At 32.7% G+C, this 21,773-nt stretch overlaps 1 protein-coding gene across 2 annotated transcripts; it reads right to left on the bottom strand.

Annotated features, from left to right (window-relative positions):
• Positions 1-1,342: 1,342 nt before the first annotated feature.
• On the bottom strand, positions 1,343-7,438 carry LOC132065311 (auxin response factor 18-like). 2 transcript variants are annotated; one of them, XM_059458640.1, is made up of 5 exons: positions 6,776-7,438; positions 4,103-5,257; positions 2,071-2,948; positions 1,861-1,923; positions 1,343-1,668 (listed from the first exon to the last, which is right to left on the bottom strand). In XM_059458640.1, the coding sequence occupies exons 2-5, from the start codon at positions 5,165-5,167 to the stop codon at positions 1,587-1,589; spliced, it is 2,088 nt and encodes a 695-aa protein (XP_059314623.1). In that variant the 5' UTR covers positions 5,168-5,257; positions 6,776-7,438; the 3' UTR covers positions 1,343-1,586. The 2 variants fall into 2 exon arrangements, with proteins under 2 accessions (XP_059314623.1, XP_059314625.1); XM_059458642.1 differs by lacking the exon at positions 6,776-7,438 and having other exon boundaries at positions 4,103-6,033.
• Positions 7,439-21,773: the final 14,335 nt, after the last annotated feature.

Here is a 21,773-nt window from a genome sequence, read left to right as displayed (position 1 = left end):
CAAGAAGGCAACCTAACAAAAGGCAAAGTATTATATTTAAATTAGCACCGTAATTACAAGCCTACAACAAATTAAAAGAATAAAAATATAACAATGACTAAAGAAAAAATACATATAACTTTTTTCTTTTGTTGTTTTCCGAATGTGGCCACCTATTAGAAACTCATAGTTATTTTTAAAAAAAAAAGACTAAGGAAATTTACCACAAGAAAACAAAACTTGAGAGCATGTGTTTTGCAATTTTTCACTATCTCGTGTGATTTACCCTCCGGCTCAACCTACAATCATTTTCATTCACATAAAAAAGTACATAAATTTGGGATTTTCAAAAACGAAATCAATTAGTACATGAAAAATCTAACTATAATCGGTTTAGAAGAATTGAAGATAGATGTACTAAAAAGAAGAAGGCGTAATATGGCAAAAAATCCAATAACGGGGAAAAGGGAGACAAAATAAGAAGAAAAATCTTTCTGTGCAAAGATTTTAAAATGAGAAGAGGAAAATGCTACTATTTATAGGCCATATAAACAAAGGTAATACAACAGAAAGAGGAACATTAATTATCACAAACATTTATTGCAATCAATTTATATACTAAAAGGAAGTTTTGGGAATGTTAAACTTAGAAAACTTAAGATTGGAATATGAAAAGACTCCATTCTACAATGGAAAATGAACTTATGCAATAGAAAAGGCATTTATGCAATTTAATGGCCCATCATAATGTCAATTAAACATTGTAACCACTGAGCACACGTTCATTAGTTTGAATTGTTCACGTTCATTAAAGTATTTTACAAGAAAGATTGTGGAAAATGAGAGAAAAGTCCAAAAAAAGGAGAAAAAAGATAAATGGCTTGCTTGCCACATCACCTATCTTCGACCATAGCTTTATAATATATATATTTCCCACATAAAGTTTCTGGTCATTTTTTCATTAAGAGATGGACCATCAAAATCGAGAATAAATGCCTAGTACCATGGGCAATTAAAGATCAGAATATTAAAATTTCAACTGCATACACCTCATGAAAAAACATGACCAAAGTTGCTTTTGGTTCCCTAATTGAAATGACAAGACATTTTAATGTTGATTTTTCAACTAAAGAAAACCTTTTTAAAACATCACATAATTCAAAATGGTATCAAAACTCGTAGAGATCCTAGTCATGTCTCACCAACACTCAATCCAAAACTAATTTCACATGCTCCGTGGAAAAGAATCAAGCTCAATCGTGATTGACATAAGATAAAGACACAAGACCATAAAAAAAGTGGACTCTTATCTGACAGAACTTCTAGATGCACAAACATGCAACGATAGGCCATGGGGGACTCATGCAGCAGCTCACATATTCATGTCTTTCAGATTAATAACACCAACAAATTACGAAAGTACCACGGCTAGCAAGATGTCGCAAACTGTCAATCTTACAGAAAGCACATTGAACACGAAGAGCAACTCAAAATATCCATACAGAAACTAACACAATGTTCCACTGATATTGTCCTCAGCACTACTATGAAGAAACAAATACAAAACAAAGGTACTTATACACACAGGCTATCAAATCCCGACGACTCTATGCAAAGATGCTAAGAGGTCCTGCCTGGTTTGAAGAATCTAGACCACGCTCAGCAGTTGCGAGACCAGTGAACCATTTCCTGAAATACAACATTGCAAGTCATTAATCACAAAGCAGAAAATAGATACAAAATGTTCCTTGCAAAATCTGAACAATTAGGAACAGGTCAGACTATTTACTTTCAAAATTATCATACTTTGCCGCTTTAAGGAGTTAGCTATAGTATGTTTCACATAGTCGCCTCCAAAGGAAGAGTATGATTTACAATTACCTTTTAATACCGCTGCTTGAGTTCATCAGAATGGTCAGTCTTCTTGCACTCTTAACAAAGTCGCTGAGAAACAAGTCCAAGAGAAAGGATCATTAAGTTTCAAATAAACAATGGGCACACGCATGTATACACTCACACCTGCTTTCACTGGAAATATCATCAAAATTAATTAATTATCAAAAGCAGAGGGTACTGAAAAAAAATAGGCACCTGAATGGTTCATCTCCAGTGTGTTTAACAACACCTGTTGCATCATGATAGAGCACACGGGTCAGCATATCTGATCTTTCTAGTCCAAACATGCTTGCGAGTCTTCTGTACAGTTCTTCGTAGGATCCCAGAACTGACAGATCAAGTGTACGGCCAACATCCTCTGACTCGAGGAATACTTTGCAGTGACCAATATCGACACCAAGTTCAGCTGCATGATAACCTCGATTCCAGAAAAATGTGGAATTTGATAGATAGTCTTGAACGCCTTTCTGCTCAGGAGAAAATCTTTCATTTTTCAGTTGTATCCTGCCCAAGTCCTTTCCTATTTGGACTACTGGAGCATTGACAGAACAGCCATTAGAGATTTGCTGCTCAGTCAGAATTGGCTGACCAAAGAGTAAGAACCGAGGTGTGTTCACACTATCAGTTTTCTCCAATATCTTATTTGGAGTACCCATGGTAAGCAAGCAAGAGATGTTATCATTTCTGTCATTTTGGCACTTACTAATGCCATTAGGAAGTTGTAAGTCAGCTGCAACTCGCTGGAAACTTGGTGGTAACAGTCCTGACTGTACTTTGTTGCTAAGATGAAGATCCAATAAAGGTACTCCAAATTGAGCATGCCTGGCTCCCTGTATGCCTGCAGTAATGTTGTCAGATAGACAACAGAAAGGACTGCTGGACCTGAGGGGGTTACCTGAAAAAGATGGTAACTGAAATTGGCTGTCAAGCGAGAAATCTGGTGGAAGGCGCAGCTTTTTTCTTGGTGGTGAGAAGGGTGAGAGGTGAATAACTGGCATATTTGAGACCGATTCGACAAGCCAAGGGCTGACATGTTTTACGTTTTGCAGTAAATCAGGTTCATCCCATGTCACCTGCAGTACATAATGGAATAAAGTTTACCACAATAAACTCAGACTAAAAGGTAAGCAGAGCCATAGCTGCACATTGCATTTTGAATTTGAGGACATCAAATAGCGTGTGGATAGAGTTTCTCCTACAACAGAATCATTTAAGAAAGTCCAAATTCGGGAAAAAAAAAATCACAGAGAAATCCCATGTGGATCAGCTAAAACCCCAATTGTGCTCATCGATTCAAAATTCTGGGAGTATAGACCATTCGTCATTTAAGTACCAGACTATAGTCAGTGGCAGCTTTTTCTTGAGCCGAAGGTCTTACAGAAACAGCCTCCCTACCTAAGGTAGGGATAAGGTCTGCGTACAATCTACCCTCCCCAGACCCCACATTGTGGGACTCACTGGGTATGTTGTTGTTGTTGTACTATAGTCAGTGGCAAGATTTGAACTTGTGAGGCGTGTCTAACCCACAATCCATGCCCTTTGTTCTTACCACTGAACCAAAGGCTGGAGCATGTCCAAATTCAAATATTATAATTCGAAAACCATGAGATGGAACAAATGTATCAACTATTTACTAATGACATAGTTTGCCAATGAAATAGCGGTGTCATTTTTTCTTAAGTTCCCAATATATGACACGAGATTATGAGAACATCTCTTGGACAGATCCCTAAAACTCATAACCCTTATGCCTACGAAAGCAATGATGGATAGAGAAAGAAAGTAAACCCTTGAGAATTATAGGGAATCAAGAAGAAGTTACACGGACTATTTATAGAATGATCTTGCAATAAAAGGAAATGTTTTATCTACATTCAGTAAACATGAATAAGGAAAAAGCAGATCTTCCTGGCATTGGGATGTTTTAAAGTAATATGAGCTAACAAAAACATGAGGCAAATCCTAAAACATACTGAGACATTGTAGTCTTACTCAAGCAATCAATTGAAAACCTTGGAAAAGCTCTAAGAAAGTTATGCAAAATGACATCTCACAACACCTTAGAAGTATGGAAGGTAGGCCGAAATAATAATGGGTGGACTGTTGACTCGCTATATGATGTTCAGCTATCAACTAAAGAGCCGATGCCCAAGAATATCAGAAAGACATTAATAAACAACAACACAAACTTTGGCCCCAAATAGAGAACTGAAAGTAGCTGAATTACCTGAAGAAGCCGCCATGGCGAATTGGGCCAGCGGACGGGATCAGCAACCTGAATGGAGGATATAGTTCCCATGAACCAACTGATTCGAGAAGAATCCTCCGTTTCAAAAGCCATTTTGAACCTCATCCCTGAGCACCATTGAATCCTCAGTGCAGTATTCACAGAAGATGCCCTAACACAGAATTCTGGAGTGTTTGCACGGGGATAATAAACAACGTCAAAAGGCTGCCCACCAGCAGCAAGATATGCAGCTTCAACAACTGATTCAGGCCTCACCCTTCCCTTTCCCCTGAAGCTCCCCACAGAAGAAATCAGATTTCCATTCTTGTTCATGTCTTCCCTCAAAAATGCAGAAAATCCACCATAGTTTCCAGCGCCAGAGTTCCATCCAGTTGGGGTTTCAGGCCCACCAATACCGCCCCGTTTTGCTCTACGGATTCCCACACAAAGGTCACCATTTTCTGCCCTCAAAAACACAATGGAATCTCCAGCAACAAGCTTCTTCTGATTCACAAAAGTACTCCAACCAGTTGTTAACAAATGCCTCCTAGGAGTCCCCCTATAAATGTGCCTAAACTTCCAAGTTTCACCATGAACATCTTTGGCTATCACAGTCTGCACAGGCGGGTCAGCTGTGTAATCCAACCTAGGAAATATCGTCTCTGCGCAGTACCTTGGCACAGAGAATCCACCCCCATTATTCGCATCCGATTGAGTCAATGTCTTGGCAAACGAATTGGGCTTTTCAGTTGTTCCTGACTCATTACTACCCAAAATGTCGTCATCATCAAGGTCATTCCCCTTGTTCCCAACTGGGACAAGCCTAATCCTAGCATAAACCTCGTCCGTTTCAGGATCCGCTAAGAACTTCACAGCAGCTACCCTACATAGAAACAACGCAGGGCTTCTCGGTAAAGCCGAGAAATCCACGTTTGTAAGAGTATGCTCAGCATGCCCTTGCGGAAAATAGTAGACTTTCGAGTTGACCAGAGGGATTTGCACCATTCCTCCGGCACAGGCGTGCCATAGCTGCGAATCCACACATTTCTCCAAAACCTCCTTCATTTCGCCTATCCAACACTTCTTTTCCCTTCTCCTTTGTGATGCTTTAGTTGAAAACAATTAAAGGACAGCAATTTCAGAAAAGCTTAAATGCTGCGTACCACAAATAAATAAACTTCAGTAATAAATTCAAGTAAAAGGTACAAAAATGAGAAAAAACGTACAGAAACTAATAAATTTGGATAACATATTCAAGTAAAAGGTACAGAAAGGAGACTCTTTTTTTTATTTTTTTATTTACAGAAATCAGTAAATTTCAACAACAATTTCAATTAGCAGGTCCAAAACAGAGAAAACTAATACAGAAACCAGCCAGGCTCAACCAGTTCAATTAAAAGGTCAAAAAAAGAGGGAATAAATACAGAAACAGGTAAATTTCTAGAAACAAATCCTAGAAAAAGGTCAAAAAAAGATTAAATACTGTGTACCACAAATAAACAAATTTCAGTAATAAATTCAAGTAAAAAGTACAAAAACCAATAAATTTCAACAACATATTCAAGTAAAAGGTACAGAAAAAGAGAAAAAAAAACAGTGAATTTCAACAACAAAGTCAAATAGCAGGTCCAAAAAACCAGCAAATCTCAACAAGTTCAATTAAAAGGTCCAAAACAAGGAAATAAATACAGAAACAGGTAAATTCCTAACAACAAATACTAGTAAAAGGTCAAAAAAAGAGAAAATAAATACAAAAACCAGCAAGTCTCAACCAGTTCAATTAAAATGCCCAAAAAAAGGAAATAAAAAACAGAAACAGGTAAATTTCTTACAACAAATCCTAGTAAAAGGTTCAAAAAAGGAGAATAAATACATAAACTAGTAAATCTCACCAAGTTCAATTAAAATGTCCAAAAAAAAAATAATAATAAAGAAATAAAAACAGAAACTAGTAAAAGGTCAAATTACAGAAACAAGTAAATTTCTAATAACATATCCTAATAAAAGGTCCAAAAGGAAAAAATAAAACATAAACAGGTCAAATTCCTAACAACAAATTCTAGTAAAGGTCAAAAAAAGAGAAAATACATACAAAGACAGGTAAAATTTCTAACAATAAATCCTAATAAAGGTCAAAAAAATAGAAAATAAATACATAAACAGGTAAATTTCTAACAACAAATCCTAGTAAAAGGTCCAAAAAAGAGAAAATAAATACAGAAACAGGGAATATTCTAACAACAAATTCTAATTAAAGGTACAAAAACGAGAAAAATAAATACAGAAACCAGTACTGCAGTAAATAACCTTATACAGTGATTCAGAGTACGAACACACAAAACACATTTACACTCAATAAAAAACGGATCTGATGAAATTAACCTTATTAAAGCCCATCAAAATGGAAATGAAATTATCATTTTTAAAAACTGAAATTAAAGCCTAAAAAAAAACTGTAAAAATTACTCATACGGCATCATCAATACTCTCTGTTAAATCAAATCCCAAACCGAAAGCGCAAGCTCTTATTTCCTTTTTTTCCTACTTATATCAATATGAATAAATGCTTCGCAAAATCAGTAAAAAAAAAATGAAAAAAACAAATAAATGATGAACTTCAGATTACTGGCCTTACTGACCTTTTCAGCTTCAAAATCTCTCACACATTTACACCTCCAACGTAAAAATCGTAAACAACAGAGCCGGCTCAAGGATAAGGCTACTAAAGCATTTGATTTAATTTTGAGGAGCTCCAAAAAATTTAGAACACTACGTTAAAAAAAAAAAAAACAAGTATGAAAAAACAAAAAAAGACAACACTAATCGTTTTGTGTGTGTATATATATATATATATTTAAATCAAAAAAAAAAAAAAAAAAAAAAAAAGGCAACACTAAATTTTTTGTGTATGTGTATATATTTAAGGCCTCATATTAAAATTTGACTTTAAACCCCTAATCATCGATCTCTTTTCAGTGGAGAGACAGAACAAGTACTGATGTGTTATTTTGCGTGTCTGCGTGTACAACAACCTATACAGCATAAATGCATTAAAGTGAATGTCAATGTTCCGTACATTTTTTCCCCTACTCGGATAGAAGCGATTCACCAAAAAAAAACAACATAGAAAAGTTGGATCTTATCAGCTAAATGACGAAAGCAACATGGACTTGTCGCCGGCGTTATACTTGACGGAATACACACTACTTTGTGATCATCTCCGTTACCGTCACCGTCACCGTCACCGTCACCGTCACCGTTGCCGTTTTCTTCTGCAATGAAGAAATGTGTGAATTTTACTACTAGTGGTTATTATTATGCTGCTACACCTATACTACTGTCTGAACCTTTTTTACACATTGTTTGGATGGTTGTTACATTTTTATAATGTATCGTTCCGTCTCAATTTATGCGGCACCATTTGATTAAGCATGGAGTTTAAGAAAGAAATAAAAAATTATGAAATTTATGGTCCAAAATAAGCTGTAGATTTTTGTGTGACTATAAATCATCTGATAAAGTTAAATTGTATCTAAATGTAGAAATATGACATTCTTCTTTGGACAAACTAAAATGAAAAATGTGTCATATAAATTGAGACAGAGGGAGTATATTGTATTATATTATTTTGATGAATATAACATTTGAATAGATTGTACACCCTCGGCCCTAAAAAGATTATGTTAGTTTGATTTGGCTTGGAGTTTAAAAAATAAAGGAAGACTATTAAAATATGTGGGTTTAAAACAAGTCTAAGACAATCTTTTTGTTATGGAGAGAGTATCATTTTTTGTCCTTATATAATGTCACACATCAATAATTTGAAGGATAAATCTATAAAAAATTTAGGGTAAAGATAAAGTTGGTATAAAAAGATAAGATAAAGGATAAAATAAAATTATTTGATAATAAGTAAAAATAAAATGAAAAGAACAAAAGTAACGACGCAATCACCCCAAATCCGTTGTTACATAAAATGAGACTTTTCGTCATTAGCTAATCATGAATTTAACATACGATACAATAAAATTTAAGTTATAATTAAAATAAATAATGTATTTAAACTAATAACACAATACAAATAAAATAGGCAACAACCATCCAAACAAGGGGTTAGAATGTCTTTGTAGTTGTCTATCTATTTTGTTTCTCCTTGCTCAGATCTGAAACCAAATATCTGAAGATAAGAACAAACAAAGAGGTTAAATGTTGTGATTAAATTCATTAAGATTGATGTAATAAGTAGTAATGACATTTGGTGGTTGATAAGATATCGTATCGCGAGGGAAGAGACGTTAAGAAAACGCGAGAAATAAGGGGCACAGTCTTTTTACTGCGAGTGTAGTTCTGAGCAGAACAGTTAATATTAACTTTTGACAAAATTAACCATAGTTAAAAAACAAGTACCGTAAAAGTAACTGACATAAATAATATTTTATTTGTTTCAATTTATGTAGACCTATTTTTTTTTAATTCGTATAAAAATGAATGATCTCTTTTCTAATTTGAAAATAAATTTACTTTATAAAATAATTTACAATCACACAATTACTCATAAATATTATGTCCAATTAAATGGATTCACATAAATTGAAACGAAAGGGGTTGTTTTTACTTTGTCAGTACTATGCCGACGATTCTTGCGTGTTTGTAGTGGATAAAGTTATGGTAGAGTCAATTGAAAAATTATCTCCACTTTACATTAATAAAAGGAGTTTGTAATTTTTTGGTAAATGCATGTCTTAACTCTTACCTCATTAAAAAAAAAAATCCTTCTCTCACTTCTAATATTGCATCATTTTAGTTGTAGCTTTTCTTTTTTATAATTATCTTGTTTAAAAATGACCAACACGTGATAGAGGTTAAACTTGTTTAACTTAAACATTGTACGTATGATTTAGAAGTGTATCGTTCCTTTCTAAAAGGGTTAATATGTCATGTAAACTCAAATGAAAACTGTATTACTCTAAATATAGTTGGTGTAGCAACCGCTCTATTGTCTAAAATTTGTTTTATCTTATATGGCCCAGCAAAGGTAGATTAAAATTTTGAAAATACTATTTAGAGTTTGGATTTTTACCACTCCACCGGTTATGAGATCTAATATTATTCATTTAGTAAAAAATATTACTCCGTTCGTTTCGATTCATTTATCTTAATTTGACTTCACATCGAATTTAAAAAAAAAAAAAAGACTTTTAAATTTTATAGTCTTAAAAAACTAAAAATGTGCGCAATGTATGAAAATGTCCTTTAAATCATGTAGTCTTAAATATGCCGTTTACAATGTTGGGTATAAAGATTTACCAAATATAAAAATGTGACATTTTTTTTAAACAGACTAGAAAAGAGGGTAAGACAGGCAAATTGAAACGCAGTGGGTAACATATAAATTAAAAGTCCTAAATTCAGATAAACCAATAGCTATGTACTACATTCGCCTTGTGGCCAATGGTTTCAGTGATAGTTTTTTATTATCAGCAGTTATGACGGAATGATAAATATTTCTTTACCTTTAATGATAAGTGTCAAGTTTGAACCTTAAGTATGAATTATGAAGTCGCCTTTTGTCGGGAGGCATTTACCCTTCAATGTGAGATTGTTTTTATGTAGTCTAAATTAATCCGGCTCCAAAATAAGTACTAGTACTAAATACCGAATGAAAATAGAAAACGTATTTAATCTTTTCTGGGAAATATTTAATAAAATCAAAATGCAAAGTTCAGAAATCCGTAGTCTTGGTATTGCTACTATCGTGATGCACACGCTCTAAATAGAAGCGTGAGGCAATTAATAGTTCGTCATCTTCTGACCGGCTATAAGATGTAAATACGTAATAGTGACATAAAAGTAGTTTCCTTTTATAGGATCTGTCCCATCAAATCCACAGTTCCTTTTAGTATCTTTTTTATTTACAGTAATTAAATTTAATTTGCTTGTTCTCTTTTCCTTTTCTTTTTCTCTGTCTCTAACAAAGAAAAAGACTGTACTTCTGAGTTGCTCAGATTCTACCAAAGCACTATTCAATTTGTGCTAAATTTACTTGGTTTCTGTTATTTTCCCCTTAGACATGGTTATTTACTGAAAAATATTATTCTCTCCGTTCCAAAAAGATTATCCTAGTTTGACTTAACATAAAATTTAAAAAATAAAGAAAAACTTTTAAAATGTGTGGTTCAAAATAAACCTTAGATATTTATGTGAGTGTAAATCATCTCATAAAGTTAATTTATTTCCAAATATAAAAAGGTGTCAATCTTTCTGGGATAAATTAATAAGGAAAGTAGGACAATCTTTTTTAGGGCAGAGGGAGTAGTAAATACTCCTTTTTTATAATCCATTCTTGGGGACCACCTTTTATTGAGTCGTGTGAATGTCTAATTTAAAAGTTTAAGTTAAAAAAAAGGGCAAAAGACATAAATTGACCCTTAAACTATACCCCAAAAGTAATTTTCACACTTAAACTATTCTGACGACTCATTACACACTTAATATATTAAAAATGATGTTTTTTACTCCCTAATATATTATGACCAGTTGCACTAGGGGAGAGTGTACACACTCTCTTCCCACATCAATGCCACGTCAGTGTCATGTCAAGGAATTTTAAATTTTAAATTATTTTTCTTTTCTTTTAGCTAAAATTTTATTTATAACCCCCCCCCCCCCCCCGCCCCGGCTCTTCCCTTCTTCTCGTGCAATTTCTTCATTGTTGTTGCCTTGTTCTCCAGTCCATTTGAAGGGTAGTTCGTGCAATTTCTTCATTCTCCAGTCCATTTGAAGGGCAGTTGGTGCAATTTTGTTCACTGTTTAACAACAATGAAGAAAATTTCTCCATCCCGTTCAGTAATTTTCTTCATTGTTTAACAACAACGAAGAAAATTTCCCATTTGAAGGGTAGTTCGTGCAATTTCTTCATTGTTGTTAAAAGTCCATTTGAAGGGCAATTCGTGTAATTTCTTCATTGTAGTTACGTATTGTTTCTTAAACTTGGACGAATTTGAGTGTAAATGGGATGATTTGGTGGGGAAGTGGATGATTTTTGGGGTGGCGGTGGTGGGTGTGGGTGTGGATGGTTGGAGTTGGGGATGAAGAAGAAGAGTTGGAGAAGAAGAGGGTGGGGTGAGAATTAATTTTTTATTGTAATTAAAATTTATTTTGGCTTTAATTTTATTCTCACTCTCCTATTATTTAATTATAATTTTTTGTGTGCCACATCAGCTCGAAAGGTGGAATTAATATCATTTTTTTTATATATTATGTGTGTAATAGGTCACTACTAAAGTTTAAGTGTGATATCGACTTTTAGGGTATAGTTTAGGGATCAATTTAAGTCGTTTGCCCCAAAAAATAAAATAATAAGGTACTACTTCCTCCATCCAATTTTACTTGTCCTCTATACTAAAAATATATGTCAACTTTTATTTGTTTCAGTTTAGAAAATTAAGACATAATTTAACACTTAATTCCTAAATTACCCTTATTATTTACTATAATCACTTATTAATGTATTTCTCAAAACATTGTATCTATTATATTTAAATGGTGATATGGTAAAATTAACATTCTATTTTTAGCTTATTTATAGACATGTCAAGTCAATACATGACAAGTAAAAATAGATGGAGGAATACTTCATTTAATTTAAGTTTTCAAAACGCTCACACATGCACTAGTTTTTTTTTTTCTCCAGGTGATGGTGAGATTTGTACTGTCATAACCTCGGATTCATTTTGTTAAATTGAGTTACACGTCTATATGCCCCTTGAGAAAACATACATTAGGAGGGCTTTTTGGACTATTCTACCCCTATTTATATTTTAAGATATTATCTCTATTGAATATTTACGCTATTTATATGTCATCTTTCCATAATTGAGGTATTTGTAGTCTTCAAGAATAATTACTATTAAGTTTAAAATTGGGGGAAAATCACTAATTTTGCTTGAACTACTAAAATGACAAATTTTTTGAGACTCTACTTTTAGAAATCACAACAGATAATTTGAGACGGAGGGAGTAATATTATGAAATTTCACATGTGAATTTGAAACTCAGCTATTTATGAATTTAACCCACCTTCGTCACTTTTTTTTTCTATCAATTACATCATCTTTTATTGTTCTTAATTTCCCTGAGCTTTTAAAATTACAAAAGAAATATAGAAGAAAGAGCTAAAATAAATGAAGTCATGGAAATTGGAGAAGACATTTGAATGAAGCCATGGAAAATAGAAAAGTGACCTTGATTTCAGCCTGCACACGAGCATAAGTTACCCCACTTGTTGCAAAATGACATAAAGCTCTTTGTTTGAGTTCATTAATTAATTTTTTCCGGTTTTGAGTTCATTAGTTTAGATCAAGATCATTAACATGTCATTTATTAGTAATTTCCTAGTTTAAACTCCTGTATGGTTATAAAGTAGGCTTGTACAAAAGGACAGACTACACAAGTTGAGTTGGCACAACAACTAAGAATGTCACTGCAAAACAATAGTGGAACTAATGCAATTTAAGGGATTTTGTACGGCCAAATCTCTTTATAACGACATCGTTTGTCTGAATAATTTTTGGTTATTATAGTGAAATACGATTATAAAAAAACATATAATATAACATAATATAAACATCGGTTCCAAAAATAAAAAGTTGACATTTATAATAAAATATTATCGTAGAGGATGATTGACCATGGTACTTCTACGAATTAGATTATTCGTTAAGAAAATAAACTATTTCGTCCGTGATACATCCTCTGGCAAAAGAATTGTTGACAAAGAGAAAAGTCAAGTATGAAGTATAATTATGATTCTGTGAAGTGCAAAACCTATTCTCGAAATATATACTTCCTCCATCCCATAATAAATATCATCTTAATCAAAAAAAATTATCTCATAATAAGTATTATTTTAAAAAATTAAGACATAATTTGACTAGTATTTTTTTTCAATTTTACCTTTAGACAATAAAGTAACATCTAAATGATGATTGGAAAAGTCACATAGTAACTTGATAATATTAGATTTCCAATGTCAAAAGTTTCTTATGTATGCTCTAATCAAAAGGCAAAGTAATTTATTTTTATTATATAGGGGTAATTTGGTAAACTTTACATTGCATTATTGACTTTTTAATATGCTTATTTTTTATTAAGATGACACTTATTATGAATTGGAGAGAGTATAATGAATTATTGATTTATTTCCCTTCTTCTTCTTTTTTTTTACCACAAGGGGTGAATGCTTGTACCATTAACACGTTGTGAAATGTCAAAAAGGTACAAAATGAACACATTTCTAAGCTCCCGCTAGGCCATAGATTTTGGAAGAGTATTTTGAAGATTTGTTTTCAAATTTTTGTTTGGCCATAAAATTTTGAAAGATTTTGAAAACAAATCTTCAAATTCTCAAATTCTGGCTCAAACCTGTTTTTGAGCAAAGATCTATATTTTGGCCTTTTAAAAACTACCCCAAAATTTTATATTTATATAAAAAAAAAACTCCATCTATTTATGACCCAACTAATTTTATCTATCATGTTCCTCCATTAAAGCCGTGTCTACTATGTTTTCATAATTAAAGCAATCTTTTCTATAAAGTGAAGATTGTTCGTACAATGTGGGATATATATTAAAGAACAGCCAGTTACTACCTTTGTTTTTTTTTTCCTTACACGGATGGATCTTTATATTTTAATTTGAATTGTAGTAGCTAGTAAGTGTATTATTAGCAATTGTTATTAGAATATCATATTCTGCATAATTAGAGGTTAGCAAGTAGGCAGGTTTTGTATGGTTGGGTATTCTTGATAGTTTTTAAAACTTACGAGTATAAGTAATGTTTTATGTTTTCCAAAACAAAAAGTGAAATATGTTTTGAAAATCTATGAACAAACATATTTTCAAAACTTGAATAACTTCACCCAAATCAATTTTTTCAAGATTTTTTTTTGAAATTTATGGCTAAACGCTAGCTAAGAAAGGTGTATCGTTGGCTCATAATATAGCATATGCAAAGCATTACGCGCAAGGACAATAACACATTATTTTTTAAAAATAAAATAAAAACATGATACGACAAGGAAAATGACTTCTCTTAATTTAACCCTCTAGTAATCAAAACTTATCCGGTCTAACTAATTCAGATTTTCATTGCGTAGGGTTCATTTAAGGAGAAGAACGCCATATCATAAATAGTGTTTTAAAAAAAAATAAGCGGGCGTACCAAAAATGCCCCGGGCGACGGGTCGGGGCGAAAGTCCCCAAAGGCGTACGAATCGGGGCGTACGCCCGGCGTTTAAAGTAGTTTTTTTTTGTTGGGGCGTGTTAGGGCTTAAGCCCAGAAAACTTCTTCAAACTAAAACGAAATTTTTTAAATAAGTCCTTAATATAATGCCCAAATTCTCAAAAGTCAACATGCAATTACTCAAATGTTTTAAAAAGGAACTGAAGCATTAAATTTAAAAGTCAAGACCTTTTTTTATTGCTAGAATGCCTAATATATATTCTTTTCCAATTATTTATCTTGTCTTTCTACTATCTCAAAAAAGTAACGAGCAACTTGTACTTGTAAGTGATAATAGAATGTTCTAATTAATTTTTTGGTGAGGGTGGAGCGCATATATATATATATATATATATATATCACTTATTTATATTTTTCTTTAATTTTTTACGCTATTTCACCTATTTAAAAGTATTTATTATAATTATATCATTTTATAAAATACTAAAAAATAAAACCCCATGGGGCTTACGCCGTGCCCTCGTGGCTTACGCTCGAACGTAAAACGCCCCGCCTTACGCCCTCGCCTTTTAAAACATTGATCATAAATTTCTTCATTTTCAAGCTCGAACTTAAAATGTCTGATTGAAGGTCTTGATGGCAACAAAATACTTCTCAAAATATATATTTTTCACCTTGTGTCTGGCACATGTATAGTGTCCCGATGAATCCGTATTACAACGACATAAAGCCCATTAAAAAGGAGAGGCATTTCTCCTACCAATTTTTTTTAAATATTGAGAACTTGAATTCGAAATCTGAACGATACTTTATGGTGACTTCTCAAAATATGCAAAATGACAAGTGGTTGAGAGGTAAGAAAACAACATTGTAACAGACATACCACATCAAGCCAACAGCAAAATGAACTTTAAGAAGCATTAAATGTGATCCCATTACTCTTTCTATATTTCACTTTAACAATTTATCTACCATACTCTACTTCTCCTTTGTTCTGATTATAGGTCTTGTCACAAAACCATGCCTATGCCTACTACTATTCAACAATAGGGTTGAGGAATTGTTCCAGCTATTTGTTTTTGTCGTCAATTTAGGTGGTCCTTCTCAGTTCTCCATTAATGAACTTTTCCTGGTGGACCATATCCTATAGTTTTATGACCGAACACCAAAATGTCAATCAGTTATTAGAAGCACATTCAAAAGTTTATATTAAAGAAGCAAGTTTCTTTATGTAACTACAACTACCAGTTCTGTATTATTGTGTGAAAATATCTATGTTATTCGTTAAAAGTTTAACTCATCCATATTCTGGCTTTTACGAATTTAGCTTCATTCTTGAAATTGCCCTTAATTAGTCACTAGTATATTTTGGCAATCATAATCCTATTATGATTGCACATAATCTCTTAATTTCTAATTTAACCCATCGTTTAATTAGACATTACATCAGTATATCTACACATAAAAGTCATACTTTATGAGTTGTCTGAGGCTCATTTAACTTTAAACCTTAACCGTTTACTTTTAATTTAGATCAACTTTTTAATGATAGCCAACATCTATGTAATTATCATTATACACACACTTATTAATAATTGCCCGTGAAAAAAGGGGTTTGTCAGAGAAATTTGGCTATAAGCTATTAAACCTTTTGGTTGGATATTTTTTATGGGATCTCGTAACAGTACACTTTGTGTTTGAATTAGTGCTAAATTGATGCTATAATTGTCCTTATCGAAGGAGCTACTTCAAAGCTTAGTTCAATCATTTGTTTGTTTCATCTCCAATAATTGTTTGATATGTATTATTCTGTTCTGAAATAATATTGGCAACTATCCAACAAAACGAATTGTTTAATTAAGGAGCCAGCTAACAGAACTTAGTACGGTATTTTAGAAGAATTTGAGGTGGACTCATTCTTTATTTTGCAACTATATCAATGGTTGTTTCTACGACAGAACATTATATTTGGTGGTTAAGTATATTTGAGGGACAAAGTTGGAGGTCAAAACTTATTTGACAGACACATGATTCTTTTTTTTTTTTAAATTTGAGGTGACATTAAATATAATCTTCTAAGTAATCCCTAAAATATTCTTCTAAGTAATTTTGGTCCTTTAAATTTTTTTAAATATGAGCACTTTTGATCTACGTTAAATATTAACAATCCTTCTTGATAGGAACCGCAGAAATAGGTATTTGAAATAGCGGGAACTCACAATTGTCTGCTCAATTTTTCTAATTTCTTCTATTTCTAAAGTTTGGTGTAGCTTTACAAATTCTTCTATATTTTATTTATATTTTGTATTTAGTGCAATTTTTTGTGTTGTTTCTAAGATTTAATAGGACTTGACACTTCTACTTAAACCTTTTTTTTTTTTTTTTAGTTCCCTCAAATCTAACCGATTGAGTTTATTAAAATATTTAATGTCTGGTAAAAATCAAACGTAATTTAAGAGATTGAAATTACTGGTAATACATATTTGAAAAATTACATTTTTTAAATCTATCACAAGCATAAGTAATTATTGTTGTCATTTTCTCTGCTTTTACCTAGAATCTAACTTTAAACCATGCACGAATCACGACTCTATCCAGTCATGTAAAAGCTTTTGCAGTTCAGTGTAATAAAAGACAAAAAGCAAAAAGAAAGAAGAACAAGAAATAAAAGAAAGGATAAAGCTAACTGGAAGTTAAGAGTAAGATAAAGAGACACAAAATCCAAAAAGCTCAGCAGCAGTAACAGCAACAGCAACAGCAACGTAAGAGCAATATAGCATCAATGTCATAGCTCTGACAATTTTTTCAGCTTATCCCACCTTTGCTTTTTGGCCCTTTTCAGCTAACTTATGAGCCTGCTGGCTTTTGCTATCATCAGCTACTTTACTGTTTAGTTCTTCTTTCATTATTCCACGTGCCACTTGCCCCTCATTTTTAGTTTACCAATTCACTCAAGAGTAAATTAGATTAGACTCATAACTGGTTGGGATAAAATAATGATATAACTAATTTTGAAATTAGTTATTCTGAGATTATAGTGTTATTTTATCTCTATGTGAGGATGGAATAACTAATTCCATGATAACTTATCCTGGGATAACTTGTTTTCAACCAAAAGACCCCTTATAGTATAAATTTTGTCTTAATTATTTATGGGTGGGTTTTACAGGTGCTAAAAGTACAATACTCGTTTCACGGTTTTGAATTAATTTTTACAATTAAATTGAAAAAACTAACAAAAAGATTCAATTCTGATTTCATTGAGTCGGTGTTGTTGTTGATTGCGTGTAGGATCGTCCCCCATTTGAAGGGGATTGGGAAAACCTAACAACTTTCGCTTGGCCTCCGTATTTATATTAAGAATTCATTACATATATAAAAATAAAAAAATCGCTGTGAACTCAGTATAAAAACGGGTTGTTGGTTCAACAGCAAAGGTGGAACCTTGCTAAGCTTTGTTGTGCCCTCCTTGACAAGGATTTGAATCCTCTTGGCACCTTTATTAACCTATTGTTTGTGTTATCTTTTACAAAAGCCCATACAACCCTTTGTTTTGTCTTTCTAAGTCTTTTTAATGTGAGATAATTGAAAACCAATAAATTTTAAATCCTGAATTCGCTTCCGCTCTATCACCGTTCCAAGGTCTTTAAGAGAGGCTTTTGCTTTTGAAACTGATGACAATGTTTTGCCGACGCCTCGAATCAAGAGTTTGCTTCTGTAATACTTCTTTTGTTTGGTTTATATGTCTCTTGGTATCATGAATATACATTTTAAAAAAATTCGTTGAAAAGATTTATGCAGTATGTTAAATTGTATTTTATAGTCTAAATTTTCTCTTTTTAATATAATATTATTACATAAATTACTTATTTATTTACTTCTTTAAACGTTTAGTAAAAAAATTGTGGACGCCATTGATGATATATCTCTTGATAGCTAGCACACGTTTATTGTGTTTTTGAAAAATCAACAAAGTCTATAATCATGAAATCAGAGATTAAGCTACATATTGAATCGTTGACAAAGTACACGTAGGCCATAATGTTTTAAAGGATATATTTGTCCCACGTCGATTCTGTAGATTTTTTGGCAACAGATTGTAATAATCCAAAGTTTTAATTTGGATGTTAAACTTTCATTTTCAGTATAACAGAAAGTTGAATGAAAAGATCCCAGTTTGAGTATGGACCAGGTGGACTATTGGACTAGGCCCAGTGCAGCGGACTCAAAATGAGTACTAAACACTATTCACACACACCAATAATTTTGTAGGCTTTTCAGTAAGAAATGATCACATGGGATAACACAGCAAATAATAATTGAGGGGACCAAATGACATTTAATGGATGCGCCATCAGCCAAAGTGGTGATTTCCCTGTTCTTTCCTGCTCACTCTTATATTTTATTTTTAGTAACACCTTGAAATACAAGCAAGACATCTTAACTAATTTTAATTTTTTATTCTATACGGGCCACGCATGACGCAATAGCTCTTGTTTAAATTCTGTTTTTGTGTTAAAAAAGCTATTCAACATGTATAAATAGTCGACGGTGAATCCATTAATTATTGTATATTAACTTGAAGTCAATGTAGAAACTTATAAATTCTAATGCCAGGTAACTCTATCTGTTGTACAGATTGTTAGAACTCACCTGTTATTTTGCCTCTACTGAAAATTAAATCTGAAACCTTATGATTCTCAATCCAGCCACTACGCCAAACCCTTTGGTGCAATTTTTGTAAGTTTATTTTCAATACTTTTGTATATCTGCATTATAGTGTTGTGGGAAGTATAAATTATCTACCTTGTCCAGTATTTGACCTTCATTGAAAAGCTATCTTTTTATAACGGTGGGCACAAGCTTAGTCAATAGAGCTGATGACTCGCGCTTATTAAGAATTTTGTGTTGAGATCAACAATTGGAATAATCATCTTTATCACCATGAAAATTTCAAAAACTATTCGTATTTGTCGGTCAAAATTATATACTCGTTGAATACTTAGTGTAGTGTGTGTCCGGTCCAGAACATCTATCTATAAAGAGCTTCATGTATGAGAACAATTTTTACCTGGGACCAGATCGAGTTGATTATCAAATCATTTCGGTTAGGTCCTCCATCAAAATAATTTATTGATTAAGATATTACTTTTTGAATCGAATCTTATTGGCTATAGCTATAGCTCGCATTATGAAATCTGAAAAACGAATAAGACCTTATTGACAGATAATAGGCATGACCTTAAAGATTTGACCCACATAATAATACTGATGATTACTTTAGTAGGTAATGGAGACATACGATGTGTCAAGTGTATTAAAATAACTTTACTTATTTAGATTATGACCTGTATAAAAGAATTCATCAACTTCATTAAGTGTGTCATTAGACTTGACGTATGCCGTACTTATACATAGTACTATACTATGTTTTGGATCGTGTGAGAATGAGTACTGCTCTTTGCACGTTATACTTAGCTAGAATAGATGAGTGAACTTCATTTTCAAACCTAGACACTGAATTATTATATAACTTGCAAATACTCGCCTACTTATTTTGCTTTGTATCAAATCAATAAGTGCATGGTTTATAATTCAATATATATAAACTTAATTACGAACTCACGGTCGGCTATCATGTGCTATATATTACATCAATACACATAACATAAATTTACTTCATTTGGTGGTCTAAGTAAGTACAAGAGTATACAAAAAATAATTGCAAGAGTTCAGGTAATATGAGGGGGTCATAGTATAGGGAGAAATTCCTCTATAATTGAAAAATAGCTATTGTCATAGAGTTTCAACTACTACAAAGTAAATTTACAGGATGAATACTATTTTTCAAAAACAGGGCCGAAAAAGGACCAGTTAGAACTATTATACTATTGGACAAGGTATTCAACTGAATCCCGAAGAAATTGCACTGTTTGTCTTTCAAAATGGGCTGGTCTTTAATTTTTGTCATTCAAAAACAAACTTATGCCTAGCAGGGTATAAATTCTTTGAGGGCCCAGGACATAACTTGTGAGATATTATGCTCCAGAAATATAAATTTATGCTCGGCAAAAAAAGTTATTTCTATTGAGGGACAAAATTTAGACCAGCACAAAATACGGACAAAAGTGCAAAAGGGAATCTTTCATTGTTGCTTCGGACTGCCGTAATGGACCCCCAAAGAGGAAAGGCCCAGTACAGGGGTAGGTTCCCTATTCAGGGTTCTTATTGGGCCGAGTCCTTTCACTGTGATGGGCTGTTACAATTTGTGGCCCTTCCTTTGGCCCACTAACATTTGGACATGGGCCTAAAGGACTGTTAAAAGGTTTTTATTTTTATTTTTGGGAACTCAGTTGGTTATTCCTAAAAAATTATACCATCCCAATTCTTTGATTATTTTATAATGTATAACCAAAACATTTTTTAAAACCATCCCAATCATGTCGGTTTTTCTTCGGTATCGATACAGTTCGGTTAATTTTCAATTATTTTAATTTTAATGTGTCACCTCTCAAAATACACCATTATTAAAATGTAATGATGCAGACTTTCATAAATCTATTTATTGTACCATCAAATAAAGCTTCTATCTAAACTGAAATATCAACTATCAAAGTAGCAAGGCAATAAATTGAAGTATCTAGTTTCAAACTTTTGATAGGAGTGCGATAGTAATAGAAAAAGTTAAGTTTGGCCGTCAACTAATTGCTTGGTTACTTGGTATATGAGTATGGGCAATTCGCATGAATGCCCCTAATTCGGGGTGGCCTTTAATTTTGCCCCTCAAATTGCAGGTTTTTAATTTTTGCTCTTCGCTTAGAATACCCTGAGGTTCTGGGTTGGAACCCCGGCTCAGGCATAAAAATAAAAATAAAAATTGCAAGGCAAGGCTTTGGAAAAATCTGCCTTATGCGGTATAGGTTGCCTTAAGGCATAACTAATGAGGTTGCCTTATAAGACAGACTTTTTTAGTTATAGGTTGTCTTAAAGCATAACTAAAGTTATGCCTTAAGACAACCTATCTTTGCATAAGGCAGACTTCTCCCAAAGCCTTGTTTTGTGATTTTTTTTTTTTTTTTTTTTATTGAGCGGGGGTTCGAATCCAGAACCTCAGGATATTTTTGGCCACTTTTTTAAGCGAAGGGTAAAAATTAAAGACCGCCCCAAAAGAAGGGAAATCTGCGCAAAAAAAATGTATGAATATGAGACATTCTTTTGAAACTAAATCCAATCCACTAAAGGCCCAAAGTTTAGTGGCCAAAATTCATTTTTATATTTGAAACGTAACATATAAGATATATTTAACATATTTGTTAATAAATAAAATATATGTCATACATGTAAGGCTATTTGGTTCGGTTTGGGAATTTTTTTCGGTTTTTTATAAATTAAAAAGACCGCCCTAATTGTTCGGGATGGTTATAATCT

This window comes from Lycium ferocissimum, chromosome 7 (genome assembly GCF_029784015.1).
Source record: "Lycium ferocissimum isolate CSIRO_LF1 chromosome 7, AGI_CSIRO_Lferr_CH_V1, whole genome shotgun sequence".
NCBI classification, from domain to species: Eukaryota; Viridiplantae; Streptophyta; class Magnoliopsida; order Solanales; family Solanaceae; genus Lycium; species Lycium ferocissimum.
Note: the sequence above shows the minus strand (reverse complement) of the source record. Positions and strands in the feature narration are given on the sequence as shown.

Excerpts from the sequence above, each read along its gene's own strand:
- LOC132065311 (XM_059458640.1), bottom strand. The coding sequence starts at position 5,167 with ATGAAGGAGGTTTTGGAGAAATGTGTGGATTCGCAGCTATGGCACGCC. Across the intron at positions 2,949-4,102 it reads CGCCATGGCGGCTTCTTCAG|GTGACATGGGATGAACCTGA; the intron begins GTAATTCAGCTA and ends TATGTACTGCAG. Across the intron at positions 1,669-1,860 it reads TCAAGCAGCGGTATTAAAAG|GAAATGGTTCACTGGTCTCG; the intron begins GTAATTGTAAAT and ends GTTGTATTTCAG.